Source organism: Drosophila kikkawai, chromosome 3R, assembly GCF_030179895.1.
Source record: "Drosophila kikkawai strain 14028-0561.14 chromosome 3R, DkikHiC1v2, whole genome shotgun sequence".
In the NCBI taxonomy this organism is placed as follows: Eukaryota; Metazoa; Arthropoda; class Insecta; order Diptera; family Drosophilidae; genus Drosophila; species Drosophila kikkawai.
Genome location: NC_091731.1, coordinates 28,309,544 through 28,331,261, shown reverse-complemented (window position 1 = coordinate 28,331,261; position 21,718 = coordinate 28,309,544). Strand labels below are relative to the sequence as shown.

The following is a 21,718-nucleotide window of genomic DNA, read 5'->3' as shown; positions in this document are numbered from 1 at the left end:
GTACTGAATACGAGTTAGTATATTTTAGGTGTGACCAACGGTCGATAACAACATCGATTCATTTGTGAATGTATAGACAACGGTCACACCGTCAAACAGCTGTTCAGCGTGAAGTTGTGTACGCGGAAGAAACCGAATTGGCTCTACCAAAAATAGTTTATAATTCCGGACGCCAGGATCCCACGCAGCAGACACTTACCGCGCGGCCAGCCAGCCAGTTGCTCCGATCCGGTCCGAGTGCTAATCGCGGAGTCAGTCAATAAACCGATACAACAACAAGTCGAGTGTGCGCGGAACAGCAGCAATAACAATAGGCAGTGTTTTCGCACTTAACAATTTGTTAGTTAAACACCGTAGAAAAGAAACCGAAACGAAATCCGCGAAAGTGCCGCGACTAGAGTGGGATTATATAAATGTATAAATCGCGAACCCAATAATGTGGATTTGTCTGCACACGAGAAGAACTAGCACGCACAGTTCCACGCACTGGACTTGTGAATAGAAACCAGTTGTTGTTGCCCACGACCTCTCCAACTGGAAGAAGAAACCCAACTCCGCGCACCGACTGATTAGCATTTCTTTTGCGGACTAAGGCGCGTGTCATCCGTACGCCGCCACCCCATACACGCCCGCCGCCACCCGATCCCTCGCAGAAAAGCAAGGTTAGTTCTTATCTTCACACTTTCCATTAGCATATATGCCACGATATTGGCTCGAGTTTCTGGTCTCCCTTATCGCCTCTACTCTACTACTACAGCATCCCTCGCATATTTCATTCCAAGAATCTCAGCGATCGCAAGTAGACCGCGATCGATTGCATGGCTTCCACTATTTGGTTAGTCGCCAGTTATGCAATTGGGCTCCCCCAATCTTATCAGTGTCTGGGCACAACGGCGGCGTCTATTAAAAGTTCTTGGCCTGCAGTGGGGACAGGCATACATATGTTGGACAACTTTCTCTTCGCCCCTGCTCTCTGGCTTCAACAGAAGTAGCCACTTGAAATTTAGAGTTTTGTGTAACCAAAAAGAGATATTTTAAAGAATTGAAATTACTCAAGAAAATTCTTTATTAATTAGCTTTATAAATATCTTATTCGTCGTAAAAGAATTATTATATTATAAAAAAGATAAAGTATGTATTAGCAACTTTAAAAGCTATACAATTGGTTTTACTTTCTAAATACTTCTTCTGATGAACTCAAATGAAGTAGATCTCCTTACAATATGCATTTCAAACTAATCATGCCCTAAAAAAAACCCACTTGAGACCATCGGGAGTTTTCGGGAACATCCTGTTGTGCCGTCAGCGATTTCGTTCATTTCCTGACGAGTCTCCGCATTTCGGTTGAAAGAAAGTACCACTACTTTCTCAATGCCAGTTGATTTCCTTGGCCTGTTCCCCAGTTTACCAAAACTGAAAATGAAGCGGCGACATCTGGCAGCGACAGCAACAATACACAGCCAATGCCCAATATATAAAGCAGGCTGAAACTGAAACGTATTACGGTTATGTGAAGAGCGGCAATTCGAAAAATCCAAAACACATTCCGAAAAAACGCCGTCAGATGACGACTTCATCTTCGGCCCCGCCTCCGTCGCCGCTTCCATCTGTATCTCCGGCAGACAGAGCATCTGGCTATTAAAAGCAAAAGTGAAAAATGCCACACAGTCCCAGCCGCCGCTGCTGCAACAACGAAAGAAAAAAGCATAAACCATAAAACAAGTGCAGCAGCTTTGTCAAGTGCATTGTCGCTTCCTACTTTTTTTGTTGCATTTTGTTGCTTTTTTTGTTGTTGTTTTTCACTGTTATGTGGCGAGTCGGAGTAGGAATATTATTCAATTACAACAAGCCAATCCAGTCCCCCGAGGGGGTTGTCTTGCGGGTTGCGAAAGAGTTTTTTCTTGTATATTCATATACGATTTTTGTGCCAAGCCAAAGTCGCGCCGCAATATCAAGCTCTGAATTGCGACAGCTGCGGGTAAATTAATAGCAGCCAAAATGGTAAATTGCCAAAAACTATAGCTCAAGTTGGACTGATTTGGTTCAAAGCTCATTGTAAAATTTCCTGAGACACTGTCATAGGATTTTGGTGTTTACTCAAGATCTATTCGCCTCGATTTTATATGCTTTTATATATACCAAGATCATGATTTGCTATAACCAAACTTCCAACATTTAGAGCGTACTTAATCCACCGTGTCCGTGAATCCACACTTGAGAATTTTAAATTTAAATTTTATTCAATATTTTTTCTCTTCACATTTTGTGTTTTTTGAAAATCCTATACATATTTATACCCTTGCAGGGTATTATAATTTCAGTCAGAAGTTTGCAACGCAGTGAAGGAGACGTTTCCGACCCTATAAAGTATATATATTCTTGATCAGCATCAACAGCCGAGTCGATCTAGCCATGTCCGTCTGTCCGTCTGTCCGTCCGTCTGTCCGTCTGTCCGTCCGTCTGTCCGTTTCTACGCAAACTAGTCCCTCAGTTTTAAAGCTATCTGAATGAAACTTTGCATATAGTCTTCTATATACTCTCACTGCTATATATGTCGGAACGGGCCGGATCGGACGACTATATCATATAGCTGCCATACAAATGTTCAATAAATTTTTTGAAAAATAATTTTAACTTGGCTGTTTTTCAATATTATTCCATCATTTTTGAGATATAGCCTTTTTATATTATTCCAGAATTTTGGTAAAAATTTTATGAAAATCGGACCACTATATCTTATAGCTGCCATAGGAACGATCGGGAAATTAATCAAAAAAATTATAACTTCGTTGTTTTTCAACGTATTTTAATCTACTTTGACACATGAGCTTCTGGTATTATTTCAAAATTTTGGTAAAAATTTTATGACAATCGGACGACTATATCTTATAGCTGCCATAGGAACGATAGGGAAAGTAATAGAAAAAATTATAACTTCGTTGTTTTTCAATGTATTTTCATCTACTCTGAGATATGAGCTTTACTTATTATTATAGAATTTTGGTATACATTTTATGAAAGTCGGACAACTATATCATATAGCAGCCATAGAAGCGATCAGATGTAGAGAAAATGTAAAGCTGGGAATGTATAACTGTAACTGTCAAACTGCAAACATAATAAGTATAGGTAAAATGGTATGTAACTCAGTTTAGTGTCTGTTTTCGGCATTATAATTTATGACATAAATATGAAAACCAATCTGCAAGGGTATACAAACTTCGGCGTGCCGAAGTTAGCTTTCTTTCTTGTTTTTATTTGCTTTAAATTAATATTTTAATATCAGAATTTATGACATATTTATATTTAGTTTAAATTGCATAATGAACCTGCTTATGAGTGCTATTTTCGTGACCTCTACTATAACTTCATTGATACGAATTCGACTTCGAATTCCATTGGCGGGGCGATTTCATAACTTTTGCTCTCACCTCTGCTGCGCGCCTTGGGTTTGCCCAACTTCGATTTGGTTTTTTAAACAAATTTATTTTCATTTAACGCTGGGGCGCGCTTCTTTGGCTTTACGGCCTGGCATTTCTCTCTCTCTCTCTCACGTTTTTTATATGTGTACCAATGTAGTTTGGACAGCAACAATAGGCAGGCACCGGCGAACCGAAAAAAAGTGGTTTCAATGCTGGCAACTTTCTCCGCCACCTGCAAAGGCGACGCGACGCGATCTGAGCGCGCGACTCAAGCCGCACGCATGCGCAGTGGTCTCTCCAGCTTATTTCTGCCCCTTTATCTGGCCCCCTTTCCATCTCCCCATCTCCCCGACTCCCCGTCTTTCGTGTTGGCAACAGAAATTGGTCATGTGCCGCGCCGTACGTGTGTCTGTCCGTGTCCATGTCCGCTCCGTCAAAGATTGCGCGATTATCAAAACGCTGGCAAAGTCGCATGCAAAACGCGTGCGAGATTTTCAGGCTGCAATTTCATCATCAACACAACAGCGAGCATAATTATTGTTATTTCTCGCAAATTGCACTGTCAAATCGCTAAGCGATGAGTCGTCATGGTTAGCCAGCATTAGGCATTTACCACACAGAGAAATATGCAAATAGATCAAATGTAATCCAAGCCTTAATACTACTATATAAACTGAAAGATACAAGCTAATCTGGAGAGCTGTCTCTGAGAAATCTCAAAAAAATTCCATCCCAGAAAATAATCCAAGAAATCAGTAAACAATTATTTGTGTTTTGGTTTCGGCTAGATAATTTATAAAGAAAATGCCATGAGTGGCTTCTATAAACTGATATTTATATTTTTATTTATTTATAAAGTTTCAAGTTCACTAAATGTTTCTTACCTTAAAATTGATAGTAAGACGCATTTTTCAATACAGTTTGTATAACTTATAATTAGTTTAAACAATGGTAAAATTCCATTTAACACAGTTTAACATGGTATTTAAGCTTGTTTAAGATGTTTTCCTAACGAAATATAGAAAAAGTTATATTTTATAAATACTAAAATTAGTCACCACTATCTATAGCTAGATTTGATAAGCTCTTTTTTTTTGAGTGTGCTCAACTCACCCCACGCCCTGTGATTTCTCGGATTGAGAGCATGACTTTGATATTTTTTTTTTTCACCTTCAAGCGCTATTGCAAAGCCATCACATTGCATTGATGGCTACACATTTCCGCCGCTTTAGGCCAACTTCCAGCGAAGGCCAGATGCGAACCCTTTGTTGCCTGCTGCTGGCCGTAAAAAACGGGGCGCTATAAAATCGATGTTCAATCGCATCGAATTAGTTCGGGGCTCGAGCATCGTCGCTGCAAACTCACTTTGTAATGCAAATAGGCCCGACTTGAGCACCAGCGTAAATGCAAACATAGCCGTCGCCTGCAAATACAAACAAAGCAACCAGCCAGCCAGTTAGCCAGCTTCATAACCGAGAGAGAGCACACACTTCTGGCATAAACATATCAAAGTTTATGTTTATTGGGCCCGCATTAGAGCCCAACAAAGGCAAACAGGCCAAAGAAGTTGCATCAACCCGAGCCGAGCCGTCTGGTCTGAGCCAAAGAAAACTGAGGCACCCGTGTGTGGGTTTTGCATAACTAACCAATTAAATCGACAAAGGCACAAAGTTTTCCTTGACGAGATAAGTTTGACAGAACAAAGTTGATTACTTTTTCAATAAAAATCTAAACATAATCGCTGGAGGAGTGTGCCTCCTAGCAGGTTGTTGTTAGCCATCGATGATGGCAGACTCAACTAAATCAATATGCTGGTTCAGAAAACAGCTTTAAAGTGGCATGATCTATGTTATTCTGAAGTAATTAGAAAGACACATTAATAATAATATGAAAATCTTTTGAAATTGTCTTATCATATCAGTAGATCAATAGAACGATAACCCATAATTAACTGGGACCAATCTTAATAAGATCTCTTTTACGTCTCAGACTGACTAAATGAGCATAAACACTACACAGATTTATGGTTATTATAATCGGTTAATGAAGTCAAAGCGGAAACCTGAGTTTTGCGTAACTTTCAACTTTTATTGTTTTCTTTTATTTTTCAACTCTTCTGGTGTTGTTGTAAAATGAGGTCGCCAAAGACCTGCCGCGGGGAAAGAAGAAAAACCTGTCAACATTTTCATGTTCAGGGTTCAGCAGTGCCAACCAGTAAACCGTTGCAACTGCAACTGCAACTGCCACTGTCGGAGCTGCAACTCAGCTTCTCGATTTCCGATTTTCGGCCAACGGCTGCCATTTGACGTTGGCTTTTTGTTTTTTTCTTTTTATTTTTTTGGGTTGGCCCCTGCAACTCGTTTAACCAGGCACGTAAAACTCGACGGACCAAGCGATTGGCACTCCGAAATCGTAGTTGGCCGCCTTGAATGCTGATGACTCGTAATGGCAACAGTTACCTACCAGACGACGCAATATTACCCAGGCCAATACTGATACCGAAAGATCCCATTCAATCCGCTGGAAACAAAGCGTAACGAAAGAAAAATGCGTTGACTGTGCTGCATATTGGTTTATGGCATAATCAACTTACCAACCAGCCAAGTTCGGGGCGGATGCAATTGCATTGCCCGCAGCCAAGTTGTCTATGTCACATGATGTTTGTCTTATGCTCTTGGTGCACTAAGAGAAATGGGAAGTTAGCTAGCCTACTGGCACAGTTCAGGTATTGAGATGGTGCCAAACAAAAAATTGTTGAATGAAATGATTTTAGAAAAGCAAAGATATTGTTAGAAAACAATTTGATTCTATAATTTTACATATTTATATAATTTTTAATTCAGAACAAATTGTTTTCTGTGTTCAGCTTGTTGCTGCTCATGTTGCTGTTGTCTGTGTCGTGAATTTTATTGCCGCCACCCATGGCTAGGCCTGTTGTTTATTTACGCCGGTCAAACAAACTTTAGACAACGTCGTTGCCGTTGCAAGCGGTACAAATATTTGAGCAATGCAGAAAAGCTGCCACCACGAGAGATCCCCCTCTGAGTTCCCCCCAATAAAACGCCCATAATTACATTAACCGAAGCGACTTATTCTATGCGCGTCTCTTGTTTGTCCAACTCTCGGATTGGGCTGTGGCAACCACATCCACAACGACGAAAACCAAAAGGTCTGGCAAATATTGCACAAAACACGAATGAGCAGTGTTTAATATACACTTGCCGGCTGCTTTGCTGGCTGGTTCTGTGTCGGTGGGAAGACATTTGATTTGGATGACCCTCGCACTAGGTATATAATCAAACTTCAAAGTCAGGCAATATTGGCGAGGTCTTAGTCAGCGCGCGAGCAGGAAAATATTTATGCGATTTATAACATTCTAATTGTGCAGCGATTTAATTAATTCCCATAATGCTCTGTTCTTGGTAGTGGGACTGGGACTGGGAGGCAAGGATCCATCGACGACGGATATACCGCAGATAAGGTTGTAAAAACAAACATGTTTGCCAAAGTCCACATGCCGCCTGTTTTCTGCCGACTGGATGTGAGTGTGGGCCTGCTATTAATCAGAATATAAATGGTTTATCGCAAAGAAGACGGGACTTGTGGAATTAATGATGTATGCTTAGCAAAAGAAAACAGGATTTTGATTTTTTTTCCAAGCTAATCGGAGACTTACTGGTAATTAAATGTGTTTCTGTAGGATGTTTACAGGTTTTCTATTAATAAAATATCTATTAGACCTGAATTTCCCTCAATATCTAATTCTTTGAAAATATATTGCTCATACTCACAGCTAATGTCTTTTTAAAAATCCTTGCGCTTTTCGTATTAAATTGATCTATGCATCCGAAAACTATACATATCTCATCGCAACTGTGTCAGTTCGGTGGAAATGATCTCAATTTGTGGCTATGAATCATAGACACAAATGCACATTAGGAAAATTGTAATTGCATTCAAGCTCTGGCAGACAAACAAAAAAATTCCCCATTAATCAGACATAGCTGAATTTTGCAATATAAATAAATTTTCGCAAATCAAAGACTGATAACAAAGTGCGAGCCTAAATCTTCTCAGGCAGCCCGCATGGATGCTACACACACTCAAGGACTCTGAACACACTCGAATCAATTTGTGTTTAAGCCAGGATATGAGGGTGTCCTGGAGGGGAAATGAGTGGGAGGACACGCGCTCCGCCCTCTTCCGTATCTCAGCATGTAATCCATGAAGCCGTGTAATATGACTGTGATTGGAAATTGAAATTGCATCCGGCAAACATCAGAGAACCGGCGAAGCGGCGATAAAAATGCCTTTTGCCAGGGCCCTTTACCCAGTTCCCTTCTCCCCCTTCCCCCTGCCTTCTGGCTGGCTGAATTAAAATTCAAATTTGCAACAAGCTGCCAGAAAGCGGAGGCAGCCAACCAAGTTGGCCACTTTACGAGCGCTTATGCTGCAGATGACGGGGCGCTATGATGATGATAATTCCCATGCCGATTCCGATAAGCCCCATGATGATGTGCATCCCCCCAGCATAATGATGTGGGTGCCGCTGTGATTAGAATTGCCGTGTTTTTAAGTCGTTTGCTCATGTTGGTTTTGGTTTTGGCCAAATGGCAAACCGAGCATGAAGGCAGCTTTACTTAGCGTGATTGCGAATCATCGTCTCTGACAGAAACTGAAACTGGGGATGCGCCCGCCGCCGCCGCATTGGCAAATAAAACAACAAACCTTGGCCAAAACATCGCCTACGGTGGCGCATTTCAATTATGGTTTATTTAATAATAGCTTTGATTGCTAAATTTGTTAACAAAGGTTTTCGAATCGCCGTCATGTTAATGGGCGGCAATTAACCGGATCGCGACTACGACGACCGCGGGCTTCGCCAATTAGCTGGAAATGCTTAATACTATTTATAATATATGCAACCGATTTAACGCAATGCAAGACGTTGAGTTCCATGCACGTGCCCGACACCGAAAATGTCGACTAACAAAAAGGCCCCCAAAAAAGATACTAGTTCGCAGATGAGATGCTCTCGACAAGGCCCCACCTAGCCATTGTTACCAGGAGGGAGACGAAGGCAAAAATTTGCATATATAGTATTGAATATGAAATAGATTTCCGATTCATTGACTTGCACAGACGGCCAGTTCCCAGAAGTGAATACCAATTCCATTCAGGGCTGGGAAACAACTCAGCAATTTGAGCTTAAGGACGAAAGCCCAAAGGCTAAGTGTATTTACAATTAAACGGTTTGAATGGCGTTAATTGAAATACAATGGGAAGCACGAACTAAAATGTAATGGAAAACGTATTTCCTAGCTTTAGGAATCTTCCTTGGCATTAAGTAAGGTTTTCATGTGTCCTTAAAAGAGTTTTTAAATTAATTATTTCTTTTAATGGCCTTTAATAACTTGTATTACAGCGTTTCCTATAACAGTATTGTGGAAAATAGTACAAGAATTATTATTCAAGACTGTGTAACTTGCAACTTAACTGTAAGGAATTTTTAAAGAATTTTCTATAAGTGTGTTAGGGTAAAATATATTAAAATCTATATTTCTGTGGACCTAATGTTTAAGCTATTTTAAGGTTTTTATACCTTACATAGATCGAATTCCATTGATAATTTCCAAGATTTTTATGAATAAATCGGTTTCTGTGATTTTCCATTCCGATTCCATTAACAAAATTTCCTTAACTTTATTGTAAACCGATTTTCTCTAACTAATTCTATCAACAGCTTTATTAGGGATTTCTAATCTGTAAGACAATCACAAAGCCCTCGTTTTCGTGCCTTCTTTTTTTTAACCAATGACGACTATAAAGTCCCAAATAAAAAACTTTCTATTTCATTGCGAACGGTTCCGGTTTTTTTGGTCAGAGCATTTTTTCGGCTTTGATTGCTCTTCGGATGGTTAACGGCGTTGTGGTCAACGCGAATCGATGGACAAACAGCCAAGTGGGTCAATGTCATGAGAGCTGAGCTGGAGATGGTCAAGAGGCTGGGATGTGATGCGGATGAGATTCGATGATGCTATCGCGATGCTGGAGCACCTGATTAACATAAGCTATTGACACATGTCAGTCGCAGCATCGTAAAAACCAAAACAACGGAGGAGAGACTCTTAAAAGGAACGCTTATTGGGCCTTATGGTAGTCTCCCTCACTTTGATTTTACTTTTAATTTAAAATCCTGCCGCTTTTAAAAGTTTTTCCTTGTTCAACTTTTTGCTACAGGAACAAAAATCAGAGCAAGGCAGGAAAATCGTTTGATGTGTCTTTTACTTTGTTTGACTTTATCGTTTTTTCTTCTTATTTTTTTTTTGCTCTGAAAAAAACACAACTGTTTTTTGGTCTTCGTTCGGTTTTTTGTTGACTTTTTTGGGCCCTCCTCGCTTGCATACAAATTAGCAGCATTCGCATTTTTGGTAGAAAGTAAAACTGTTTTTTCTTCTCATCGCCGCCGTTTGAGTTTTATTAATTTATTTATTTGTGCCTCACACGACAACTTTTACTTTTTGTTTGGCAACTTGTAAATTACACAAAACGACGGCTGCAAAGCCAGAAAAAGAGCTCTAAAAAATTGTCTCAGATTTATTTCTTTTCTCTTTTTCGTTAGCCAAATGGAAAATATGCTGTTAACGTCTTATCGTTTAATCGGCTTTGGGCAAGTGTCTGTAATTGCCAGAGACTTGATTTGGCTTTTAGTGTATCTCGGGGCTGAAGTGGCAATAAATTCTTATCAGGATAACACAGCTAAAATATGAAAAATAATATCAAAGTGCGATCTATATTTGGTTTTGTATTTGCCAACGAAAATGTTATTAAATAGGATATTTTCCCTTATTGGCTTTGACCTTGTTTCCTATCTAATCGGGCCACTTTCCCAAACACTGCCCATCAATCCCGTTTAACCCTGTTTGTTGTTGTTTGTGTGTGCGTCCCAAACCTATATTTATTTCCATTTTGTTATCAATCTTACACCATCAAACGGCAAATGAGCTGGCCCCAATCCCACGCCACCTGTAATTACCTCAGGAAACCCAAATTGCAGAGTCTACTGGATGAGTCACAATCTTGGCTAGCTTCCATTGGCACTGCAATCAAGTTTTGATCAAAAAAGAAGTAGAACAAGTAGCTACATGACTCATGGTACGTTTTATGCCCACCAGCCGAAGATTTGTGGAGAGATGCGGAGGAAAACAAGTTGCAAGAATCAAGATTTGCAGACTCTTGGCGGCTAGCAGACAAGATAGATCCATCCGGTTAGGAAGAAGTTGCATTTATCTTGTCTTCTAGAAATATAATTTCAATTAATATTTTTAAAAGATATTTTTTATAAAACTCATTATTATTATATGATTATTTGATGGCAAGGTTGAAGACATTATATAAATAATAGATTCAAAAAGCTTAACCCCTGGTAAATTTAATCACAACAGGGTGTTATCAGTCCAAAAATACACAAATGATAAACCTAATTAGTATAAATAAAGCTCTTTAATGTGTGTCTACTGTTGAAATAAGCTTAAATCAACTGACATCTTGGTTTTTTCTTCAGAATTTAAGAAAATATCTCCTCCTAAAAATACACTCATTGCTAATATTTATTTTCATCCTGATTCACCTATAAAAAATAATTATATAAGGCACATTTTAGCTTAAAAAAAAGATGCTCTTACGTAAGTGAAGGCAAATAACTTAATCCATAAAATGTCGTCGAAGCTCCCAAATATTAATTGGATAAATTAATGCAGGCTCACGCCGAGGATGTCCCTCCACATCCCCACCTCGTAAAGGTTTTCGGGGGATGGAACCTGCCTTCCTTCCTGTCAATATATAATTTTTTGCCTTTTAGGTAAGCAAGCTATATGTATGTATATTATATATTCGTATAAATCATTTGGTCCCTGATTTCTTGAGCTTCACCTGAATTTATTTTGTGTACACAAGCTGTGCAGAATTTTGCCTGCTGTTGCTGGTGAGCAGATTTTAATTGCCCGATTGCTTAAACACAATAATAAACAAGGCGTGAGAATTTATGGTTTAGGTCCAGCACTTGCTGAAATCACACATCAACAAATGCGACTGACGTACCAGCGTTGAATGCCATGGGAAATTACTATATATTTTGGAAACTTTGAATTCAAAGTCCAAACTTCAGCACACATCGAGAACAGACCGAAGAAGGAATCGAATCAATAACAAACAATCATAAATCAGATGTGTTAATTGCAATAATTTGTATGGCGGGGCAGCGGTTAGCGGTTGAAAAAAAATTTGGGCAATGAAAATATTGTTGGAATTCCCAGACAAAATAATATATTTGCCGGAGCCTTCACCTAGAGCAATAATACATTTACACGGCATGAACTTTATTTTAATAATTTTTTCTTCTTAAAAAGAAAGTCTTAATTTGAAAAGACATCTCTTGATCTAATTATATCGATCATGGCTTTTATTGTGCTTCATCTTTTAGCATCGTTGCGCTAAATTTGTGTGCTAATTGCCATCCCGAAATTTGTGCAAAAACAATACCGAATTATATGGAAAATTTCCGTGGCCATAAATAAACGCGTTGCTGTGTACCGAAGAAGATTCCAGGAAAACCCATACGTACCGCTCTCTTTCACCCACTCCCCCAAAAACCAGACGAAGACGGATGATGACGCATTGAGATCTTCCCCTTTTTTCTGGTTTCTCGGTAGCCTGCCAATTGGATGGACGCACCCATTGGGCATATTAATTGGTAGTGGAATTGTGTGTGGAGTGGCACCCACTGTTCAATTTGGGAAATGCAAATGCTGCACGCGTCGCTCGATATTTTCGCAGAATTTTCGTTTTATGGGCGAGCGCTTCTCATTAAACCAATAACAATTGCAATTGGGGTTTGTCCCAAGTCCTCCTGGGGCCAATGTACAAATTCTCTTGAAAATGTTAAGCCTCTCTCTCCCAATTATAAATAATTACATGAATTTACCATTTAAAACCATTCATTGCTTGACAATTCGGAGGATTTCTTAGTTTATTTAGCTGACTTTACCTGGTAACCTTTAGAATAGAGAGTATGATTCATTATATTATGAAATAACAATTTTATGGTATTTAGATTTAACTTTCCGCTTTAAGAATAACTTCTCCACGTGCCACTAATTTTTATAATTTGATTATTATGCCATAAAATTACAATTCTATGCATTCCAATGGCTGTTATAACAAGTTTTTTAAACAAAGAAAGTCACTTGACTAGCTGTTACTAATTTGATCCATTTTCCAAATAAGGGTTACGCCGTGAAATATAAATTAAATGCATTACAAGACTAATCGGCTAAAGGTCAAACCGGAAACTTTGTTAAGATATATAACCATTTGTTATTGAATCATTAAATGTCCTGAATATAAATAAAATACAACTGGAAGCCTATCAAGTTGTAAGATTTTATTCCACATTCCTTTTGTAAAGATTTCGCACTAAAATCAACCCAAAATCATGCCTGAATTTAAAACCATTTTGCCAAGACCCAACAATTACTTTTAAGTACAAATAGTTTATTTTCGCATGGGATTAAGAAAGTTTATAATGTTTAAAAGTCCACCATTCAAAGGTCGACTCACTTTTGTTGGTTTAATTTTAGGTATTTCGTTTGTAGTTATTTACTTTTGGGTTTCTTTGGCTGTCTGTTGAATTGCCTGTCTCTAAGTTGGGTCGCCTTCCGCTCGGGGTTTCTTCCCGCATACACACACGTATTTATTTTAGTAGTTATTTCCCTTCTGAAATCTCAGCCGCCTCCCGAACCCACACACCCCTCGCCGGACCGTGTTTGTATGGACGTAAGGTTGAGGTCGGCCGCAACATCCGTTCTGTGAGTGCTTTCAAATGTAAACGAAAAGTATGCAAAACAATGCAGCCGCACAGATACAGATACACAGGCGCACACACTCTCTCGCCGGTTGTTTGTTGCCAAATGGGAAGCCCCCTTTTGACACCCTGGGCCACGTCCTTGCCCCGCAGACTTCCTCCAAAAACAACCTCTATTTCTCCAGATCTCTCGTATACCTTTTCCCGCTGCTCTGGGCTAAATTTAAACATTTCGCCATTCAACGGATTTTAGCGGCGCCCTCGTTAATTGTTGATGCTGCTCGCTGATACTTCTGTTGTAAAACAGAAGCCTAAAATAAACATTTGAATGAAAATGAAAAATTTGTCTAATTTTTCGTTGTTCGCTCGCTCCATGGATTTGGCAATTCAGAGTTACATTTACGTCACACTCCCGGGAATAGCTCGGGAAGATCAGAGGAGGCTCCAGCACTCCCTCCGCCTTGGATTGTTTTCACACCCATTTGATGGACTTTTGAGAGCAAACAACCGCAACTGGAAGTGGGAATTCTGGATACACCGGGAGGCCTTTGTTCTATTGCAAATTCAGTTTGACTTCGACTTTTCCGCCACTAATCATCAGTTCAATTATATTCAATGAGTTTCCCAAGCAGGAAATTGAAGAAAATTAGACCAAGAAAACAAGAAAATATAGCTTAGAGAATGGAGCATGAGAGGTCAAAGTGTTTAAAAGGAAAAATAATGGTCATAGGGTGTAAAATCGAAAAAAGAAACATGAAAAATATTCAATACATTTGACAATATTTGCTTATTTTATTTGTTTATATTTACAGTATTGTACGTGCCCGTTCAAAACTTTTTCGCCGTAAGTGGAGACCCTTTTGGGGGGCCATAAATCCACGGAATTGGCGCTTAGTCGAAATTCCCAGCGCATTTTTGCAAAGACCAACAAAATTCAAAAGGATGGATGACTTCACACATGTACTTACTAGAAATTGTAATTGCACATGATCTTGATCTACTCCCTCTCGGAGCCCTGGCCTTTGGTGGCCCCTTCCCTGGTTTTTGCCATTAAAAGAGCTTACCCAAAAATAACGCCAACAATTGCCGGCCATTCGCAGGCCTTCCATTAGCCACAGCCAATGAGTAAAAGAAACATCAACATTACTTTTTTGTTTTGAATATGGAGGGAATTGTTTATGCCTCGCACTTTTTACGATTCCGCTTGGGCGCTTCAGTGGCTGCTGCCCATGTTGAAGTCAATAAAAATCAATTTGATGATCTTTCAGCTAGCTGCAGTTTGCAGTGAATACTCCAGAAAGAGGAAACTAGTGATCACAATTGTATTTTTCGATGTTACTATAAGTTTCACGTCCAAATTTGTTTTAAGAGTGTCTAAGTCAAGAGCTTCCAATTTCAAAGGGAAACATTTAACATATAGTAAATATTTCATTAGTTCTTGGTAAAGATTCAGTGAATCACAAACTTTTTTAAAAGAATAAAACATACTGGTTCTTGCATTAAAATGTTTATTTATTTATGTTGAGTATTTATTTAAAAAAACATGAACCAGAAACAAAATAATTCTCGAGTTCACTTATATACAGTAATCCCCCTAAATCCCTTTTAAGATCTTCTTATGGGGAAAACAAACTACAATTCTCTGTGCCCAGGGCATCCCATAAAGATTTAAAAGGATGTCAGGACCGCGCCTTGAGCGCTACGATGGTTTATGGCCCCAAAGGCTTCGGATTACACAATGTTCATGCACTTGGCACTGCTGATAGTGGCACTCGTAGATCCCCCGGGATCTGGGTTTGCCTTTTGACTGCGCCAAAGTGGCATTTGATTTATTTAGCATATTTATTTGTTTATTTTTTGCCTCTTATGTTTCCCTTTTTATTTTCTTTACAACAAAATGGATAACATTGTTTATGGCTGCGCGCGGAGATTGTGCGCCGGCGCAGCTGTGCAAAGGCGGGACTCTTTGAATATTTATGGCACGTCGTCTAACTGGGAGGCAGGATAGATGGCTAGTTCGGACCGGAGCTCTTTTTATGCCGGGCACGTGGTGGGCGGCGAACGATCGTCCAGTAAGATTGCCCAATGGCTTAATTAAACCAGACTCTGAAGTCGAGCAGCGGCATGCGGAACTTGGAACTTGGCCCCGGCTTAAGCTATCAATCACGGATTTGCATCTGCGGCAGGAGGAGGAGCTGCTGCTGCTTATGTTCGTCTTGGCCCAGGGATTGAGGCGTGCCGGCGTTCAAGGACGCTCTGCCCTGCCCGTACAAATCCGCTTAGTGTAATAACGTGTTTCTCCGTTTCCTTTTCAAGGGGTCGTCGTCGTTATCGTCTCAGCCGAGAGGGGGGCATAGGAGCCTAGTGGCCTAGGGGCCTGTGAATGTGTCAACATTTAAATCGATATGTTTCTCCCTGTTGATTTAGTTAACTCACTGCCCTATGCCTTTTTTCCTTTGCCTTTGCCTACACCTATTTTCTTCCCCTCGCTTATGCAGCGCACAAAAGTTGACTGGCCTGGCCCGCATCCTGGCCCCAAACGTCCTTGGGCGACACATCAAAGGGAGACCCAAACCAGACAGAGCCCAGAAATCGCGCAAACCGAGAAGTGCGTTAACTGACAAGTGCTTCTCCCTTTCCTTTTTCCTCTCCACAGCCAGCCAAGATTGGCCAGATCTGGACGGGACTCGGACGTGTCGCAACCATGATTGGACGTTTGTTTCGCGCCCACGGCGAGTTTTGCGCCTCTCATCCCTGGGAGGTCATCGTGGCCCTGCTCACCATCACTGCCTGCATGCTGACGGTGGACAAGAACAACACATTGGATGCCACTAGCGGTCTAGGCACAGCCACCGCCTCGGCTGCCGCAACTGGAGCAGCACCAGGAGCACCTATGCCGCCACCGGCAGTGGGAGGTTCGGCCACCTCCAGCCGGCACCGGCCCTGCCACGGATGGAGCCAGTCCTGCGATGGCCTGGAGGCGGAATACAATGCCGCCGACGTCATCCTCATGACCATTGTACGCTGCACGGCCGTGCTCTACTGCTATTACCAATTCTGCAGCCTCCACCGAATGGGCTCCAAATATGTGCTAGGTGAGTCTCGCCCTTGGTCCGTCGTGATGTAATCCCCCAGTGGATCCGATTCGTTTGAGGGGCACGTGTGTTGACCAAAGTGGTTAGAATGCTGGCATTGTTTGCACCCGCCCCGAACTATTTCGGCGGCCCCCGAAAAGCTGGGAAAAAACGCAAACCACACACAAGACTGGAATGTTTGGCCAAGATTTTAGAGGTGGGGCGGACAGGTAGTTGCCAGCCAGTTACCTGCCTCCCTGGCATTTCTCACGTGCGCTCTAAACGATTCGACCTCCGTCCGCTAATGCCTCCGACTGATGTCTAATGCCCCGCGTTCTCTTTCAGGCATCGCCGGCCTCTTCACGGTCTTCTCAAGCTTCATCTTCACGACGGCCATCATCAAGTTCCTGGGCAGCGACATCTCTGACCTAAAGTGAGTACACCCAGACAAAAATAATTACTAAACTTGCTAATTAAATTGACAATGAAAACCCACTTTTTCCACTTACTTTCAGGGACGCCCTGTTCTTCCTCCTGCTGGTCATTGACCTGTCCAACTCCGGCCGACTGGCCCAACTGGCTCTCTCGGGCAGCAACCAGGCGGAGGTGACCCAGAACATTTCCCGCGGCCTAGAGCTTCTGGGACCAGCCATTTCCCTGGACACCATTGTGGAGGTGCTGCTAGTGGGCGTGGGCACGCTGTCGGGAGTGCAGCGCCTGGAGGTGCTTTGCATGTTTGCCGTGCTTTCGGTGCTGGTTAACTACGTGGTCTTCATGACCTTCTATCCCGCCTGCCTTTCGCTGATCTTTGACCTGTCACGGTCTGGCGTTGACATGTCCGTTGTGCGGGAGAAAGCCAAGGGTTCGCTGCTGCTCAAGTCGCTCACCGAGGAGGAGCAGAAGGCCAATCCAGTGCTGCAGCGCGTCAAGCTAATCATGACCACCGGCCTGATGGCCGTGCACATCTACAGCCGGGTGGCCTTCTCGGGCAGTGACTACGACACCGTGGACAAGACGCTTTCACCGACGCTCAGCCTAAACGTGAGCAACAATCGCACGGAATCGGCTGAAATCACAGACATCATCATCAAGTAAGTAGAAAATACTAAAGTTTAAGTCAGTAAATAAAGGAATCTTAAAAACATAAGACATAAAAATACATATCTTGACTTCTTGAACTTTTAACATTTACCAATAAATTGGATGTCTTTTTTACAGATGGCTGACGATGAGCGCCGACCACATAGTGATCTCCATTGTTCTCATTGCCCTGGTGGTCAAGTTCATTTGCTTTGACAATCGCGATCCCCTGCCAGAGCAGCTGCGTCCATCCGGGCCAGTGGCCATTGCCGTCAAGGCCTCTCAGACCACACCCATTGAGGAAGAGACTAAGGCAGAGATTACTCCGGCTACGGCTGTTGTCCGCACGCCGCTCTTTACCATCGAAGAACAGAGCTCGGCCAATGCTTCCACTCAGACAGAGCTTTTGCCTCTGCGCCAACGACTTGTCCAGCCCATCAGGCCTCCAAGACCCCTGCAGGAGTGCCTGGACATCTTGAACTCCACTGAAGATGGAAATGGACCCGCTGCGCTGAGTGATGAGGAGATCGTGGCCATTGTCCAAGCTGGTGGCACTCACTGTCCACTGTACAAGATCGAGTCGGTGCTGGACGATCCGGAGAGGGGAGTTCGAATCCGGCGGCAGATCATTGCCGGTCGTGCCAAGATGCCGCCAGGTCGTTTGGATGTGTTACCCTATGAGCACTTTGACTACCGCAGGGTCCTTAATGCCTGCTGCGAGAACGTGCTCGGCTATGTGCCCATTCCTGTGGGCTATGCCGGACCCCTGCTGCTGGACGGAGAGACCTACTATGTGCCGATGGCCACCACAGAGGGTGCCCTGGTGGCCTCTACGAATCGTGGATGCAAGGCTCTCTCAGTTCGCGGAGTTCGCTCCGTGGTGGAGGACGTGGGCATGACCCGGGCACCGTGCGTGAGATTCCCCAGTGTGGCTCGTGCTGCCGAGGCGAAGTCATGGATCGAGAACGAAGTCAACTATCAGGTGGTGAAGACGGAATTCGATTCTACGTCACGGTTCGGCCGGTTGAAGGACTGCCACATCGCCATGGATGGACCCCAGCTGTACATCCGTTTTGTGGCCATCACCGGCGACGCCATGGGCATGAACATGGTGTCCAAGGGCGCCGAGATGGCGCTGCGTCGCATCAAGCGCCAGTTCCCCGACATGCAGATCATCTCCCTTAGCGGAAACTTTTGCTGCGACAAGAAGCCAGCGGCCATCAATTGGATCAAGGGGCGCGGTAAGCGGGTAGTCACCGAGTGCACCATCTCGGCGGCCACACTGCGCTCCGTGCTAAAGACAGATGCCAAGACGCTGGTCGAGTGCAACAAACTGAAGAATATGGGTGGCAGCGCCATGGCCGGCAGCATTGGAGGCAACAATGCGCACGCAGCCAATATGGTAACCGCCGTTTTCCTGGCAACCGGGCAGGATCCCGCCCAGAATGTCACATCCAGCAACTGCTCCACAGCCATGGAGTGTTGGGTGGAGAACAGCGAAGACTTGTACATGACCTGCACGATGCCCTCGCTGGAGGTGGGCACTGTTGGGGGTGGCACGGGGCTGCCGGGTCAGAGCGCCTGCCTGGAGATGCTGGGAGTGCGCGGAGCACACGCCACAAGGCCAGGAGACAATGCAAAGAAGCTGGCGCAGATTGTTTGTGCCACGGTTATGGCTGGCGAACTGAGCCTCATGGCGGCGCTAGTCAACAGCGATCTAGTCAAGAGTCACATGCGGCACAATCGGTGAGTTGGATTATTAACAAGTTAAAACTATTAAATATTTAATTCAAAATGTTAATTGCTTCGTTTCAGCTCTTCCATTGCCGTAAGCAGCGCCAACAATCCCCTCAACGTGACCGTCTCCAGCTGCAGCACCATCAGCTAAGATTGGGCGCTGCAGGGGCGCCGCCTTCTTCCCTTTTGTACATAGACACTATCCGGACCGGACAGGCCAGGCTGGCGAGATGCAACTCATGTCTTTAGGTGTTACCTTGTAGTTGAATATGTTTCATAAATTGCTTGATAAATAACCTGATGATTGGCCAGGCCAAGGAACCGAGAAGCAGCTACGAATCCTCTTGAAGCCAAAGCTGTGAGCGTAGGATGGGGCGATCTGTCCAGTCACTGCTACTTTTACTTCCACTTAGATTGTAACGCTATTTTTTTCACCTTTAACTTAATACTGGAATGCAGATCCGCGACTCCTGGCAGCGGGACTCCTCCATTCCCCGCCGCCAGAGGCCAGTCATTAGAGAGCTATGATCGGTACTAGTGCAAGGGCTGAACTTGTAAAAAGTATTTCGTAAGCGAAAAGTAGTACATACGGTTTACATAGTGACTAAATTAAAACGTTTAATTCTGGATCGAGTACGAATCCGGTATCTTAGTTTCTGTTTTCGTTTTTTAACAACAAAAAATACAAACACAAAACGTAATGGATAAATGTCTTTTGTAGACGCTGCTCATGGGTTCACAAATCAGCACTTCATTTATTTTACTTTTAATAATAATAATTATTAATAAATTATTATAATTAATTTATAATAATTCACGGCGCGTTTTTAATTAGTGGTTGTTGTTGTTGTTTGTTGTGTGTTACTCCAAGTATGAATCGTATAAAAAGAAGATCGAGCGGTGGCGGTTAATTCTGATCCTTGGCCTCGGCCTCGGCATCCTCATCGGCCTGTTCCACTGGAGGCACGCGGACATCGCCACTGCTATCTGGCTGGACGATCAACTTCTTGGGGCTCGGCTCGTTGCTGTCTGCTTCGGCAGAAACGGTGCCGGAGGACCCCGCAGCTCCTGATGCATTATCCTCGTCCTCGTCATCATGGGTAGTCGACTCCGGCTGCAGGCTGGCGGCGGCCTCTGAAGCCACACCGTTTTTCGTCTCCTCCACGTTGCACTCCTCCGGATGCGTGACCTTGCGCTTGGCGATGCGTTCACTGAGTGCCTTAATTAGCTGGGCGATGTCCGCCGGACGACCCATTGCCAGGAAGATCTTTACCACGCCCGAGTTGTCGATGGCCGTCAGGCGAAGAGACTTCTGGCTGGCCCGCTCCGCCACCATGGCGGCCCAGACTTTGGTGTTGACCAGCAAACGTAGATTGCCGGAGGTACGGAAGACCACGCGGGAGTTGCCGCGCCCGTCCTTGGCATCGTTCAGTCGCAGGCTGCCGCGGCCCCGCTCCTCCCAGTTGCTGTTCAGGAAGGCAAACAGCTTGCAGCTGACGTCCAATATGTTTATCTCGTCCTCCTCGCCGGTGAAGGTCTCCACCTCCTCGTACTTGCGCTTCTGGGCGCGGCTCTCCTCGTACTCCCGGGCCACATCTGTCAGGCTCTTGGCCTCTGCTGATTCCTTGTTGTTATTGCTGTTGCTGCTGGTGCAGGTAGAGGAGGAAGCTGCTGCAGCCTCGCTGGTATCTGTGGTCTGGGCAGCGTTCTGGATGACGCTAGAAAATAGCAGCTGTGACGAAGTGGTTGTGGAGGAGGAAGCGGCCTCCTGGGCACCCGATCCTGAATTGGCTCCCGCCTCAGCTTCCTCGGCGCTGGCCTGATCCGTAATGGGGGCAACCACGCGCTCGTGTACGTTCTGACCAAACACGAAGCCGCTGGTCTGGACATGAGGCATGTTGTTCTTGGCAGCGGCAAACATACTGGAGCGTTCAATGCCGTTGCTGCGCAGCTTGGTCAGCGGATCTGGGCGCTCGTCGACCTCTTCGTCCTCCTTCTCCGCCACCTTCTCGCTGGAGGATTGGGCCACCGGGGCCGAGACGTCGTCTGCCTCCTCCTCCTCGTCCTTCGCCTCGCGCAGAAAGGGATTGTTAATCAGGACACTGTCCTCCGATTTGTCGCTGCCACTGGCGCCGGAGGTATTGGGGGAACCGCTGCTGTTGGCCAGCACTGCCGGTCGGAGCACAGCCCCGCCCAAGCGCGAGGCCTTCAGGGTGAAGCTACTGCGGAAACAGTTAGTTTCGACTGACGCTTCTGTGACAAGAAAAAACAAGATTCGGGTTATAGTTTGCCAGAGATGGCCCACCAGCCCGCAGTCCTTGGGGATGGCTAGGGTTCCACTGAACCTATGTCGCTAATCACAGCACTCACCATTGTTGTCGGACATCGCAAACTTTTGGCTTTTAGCAATTTGTTAATATAAATTGCCAATCTTTTTTTTTACAGAAAAAGAGCGTTCTCTGCCAGTGTGCAAAAGAGCCTGATCTGCCTATCGCGGCTATCGATAACCGCGCGGCTATCCGAGCGGCACATGCCGCGATTAC

The 21,718-nt window shown here is 43.8% G+C and overlaps 2 protein-coding genes and 1 long non-coding RNA gene across 3 annotated transcripts; 1 reads left to right on the top strand and 2 right to left on the bottom strand.

Moving 5' to 3' along the window:
- Nucleotides 1-101: 101 nt before the first annotated feature.
- Nucleotides 102-19,827, top strand: Hmgcr (HMG coenzyme A reductase). Its single transcript, XM_017175991.3, has 6 exons — nt 102-662; nt 15,941-16,379; nt 16,704-16,791; nt 16,874-17,449; nt 17,577-19,184; nt 19,254-19,827. Exons 2-6 carry the CDS (start codon nt 15,989-15,991, stop codon nt 19,324-19,326), a joined length of 2,736 nt encoding a protein of 911 aa, XP_017031480.1. The 5' UTR covers nt 102-662; nt 15,941-15,988; the 3' UTR covers nt 19,327-19,827.
- Nucleotides 15,183-15,943, bottom strand: LOC138928834 (uncharacterized). The gene is made up of 2 exons (XR_011445239.1): nt 15,721-15,943; nt 15,183-15,661 (listed from the first exon to the last, which is right to left on the bottom strand). It is a non-coding gene; the product is annotated as an uncharacterized lncRNA (long non-coding RNA).
- A 57-nt stretch (nt 19,828-19,884) lies between the features above and the next one.
- RanBP3 (ran-binding protein 3) lies at nt 19,885-21,693 on the bottom strand. The gene is made up of 2 exons (XM_017175994.2): nt 21,546-21,693; nt 19,885-21,428 (listed from the first exon to the last, which is right to left on the bottom strand). Exons 1-2 carry the CDS (start codon nt 21,559-21,561, stop codon nt 20,083-20,085), a joined length of 1,362 nt encoding a protein of 453 aa, XP_017031483.1. The 5' UTR covers nt 21,562-21,693; the 3' UTR covers nt 19,885-20,082.
- Between the last annotated feature and the right edge of the window lie 25 nt (nt 21,694-21,718).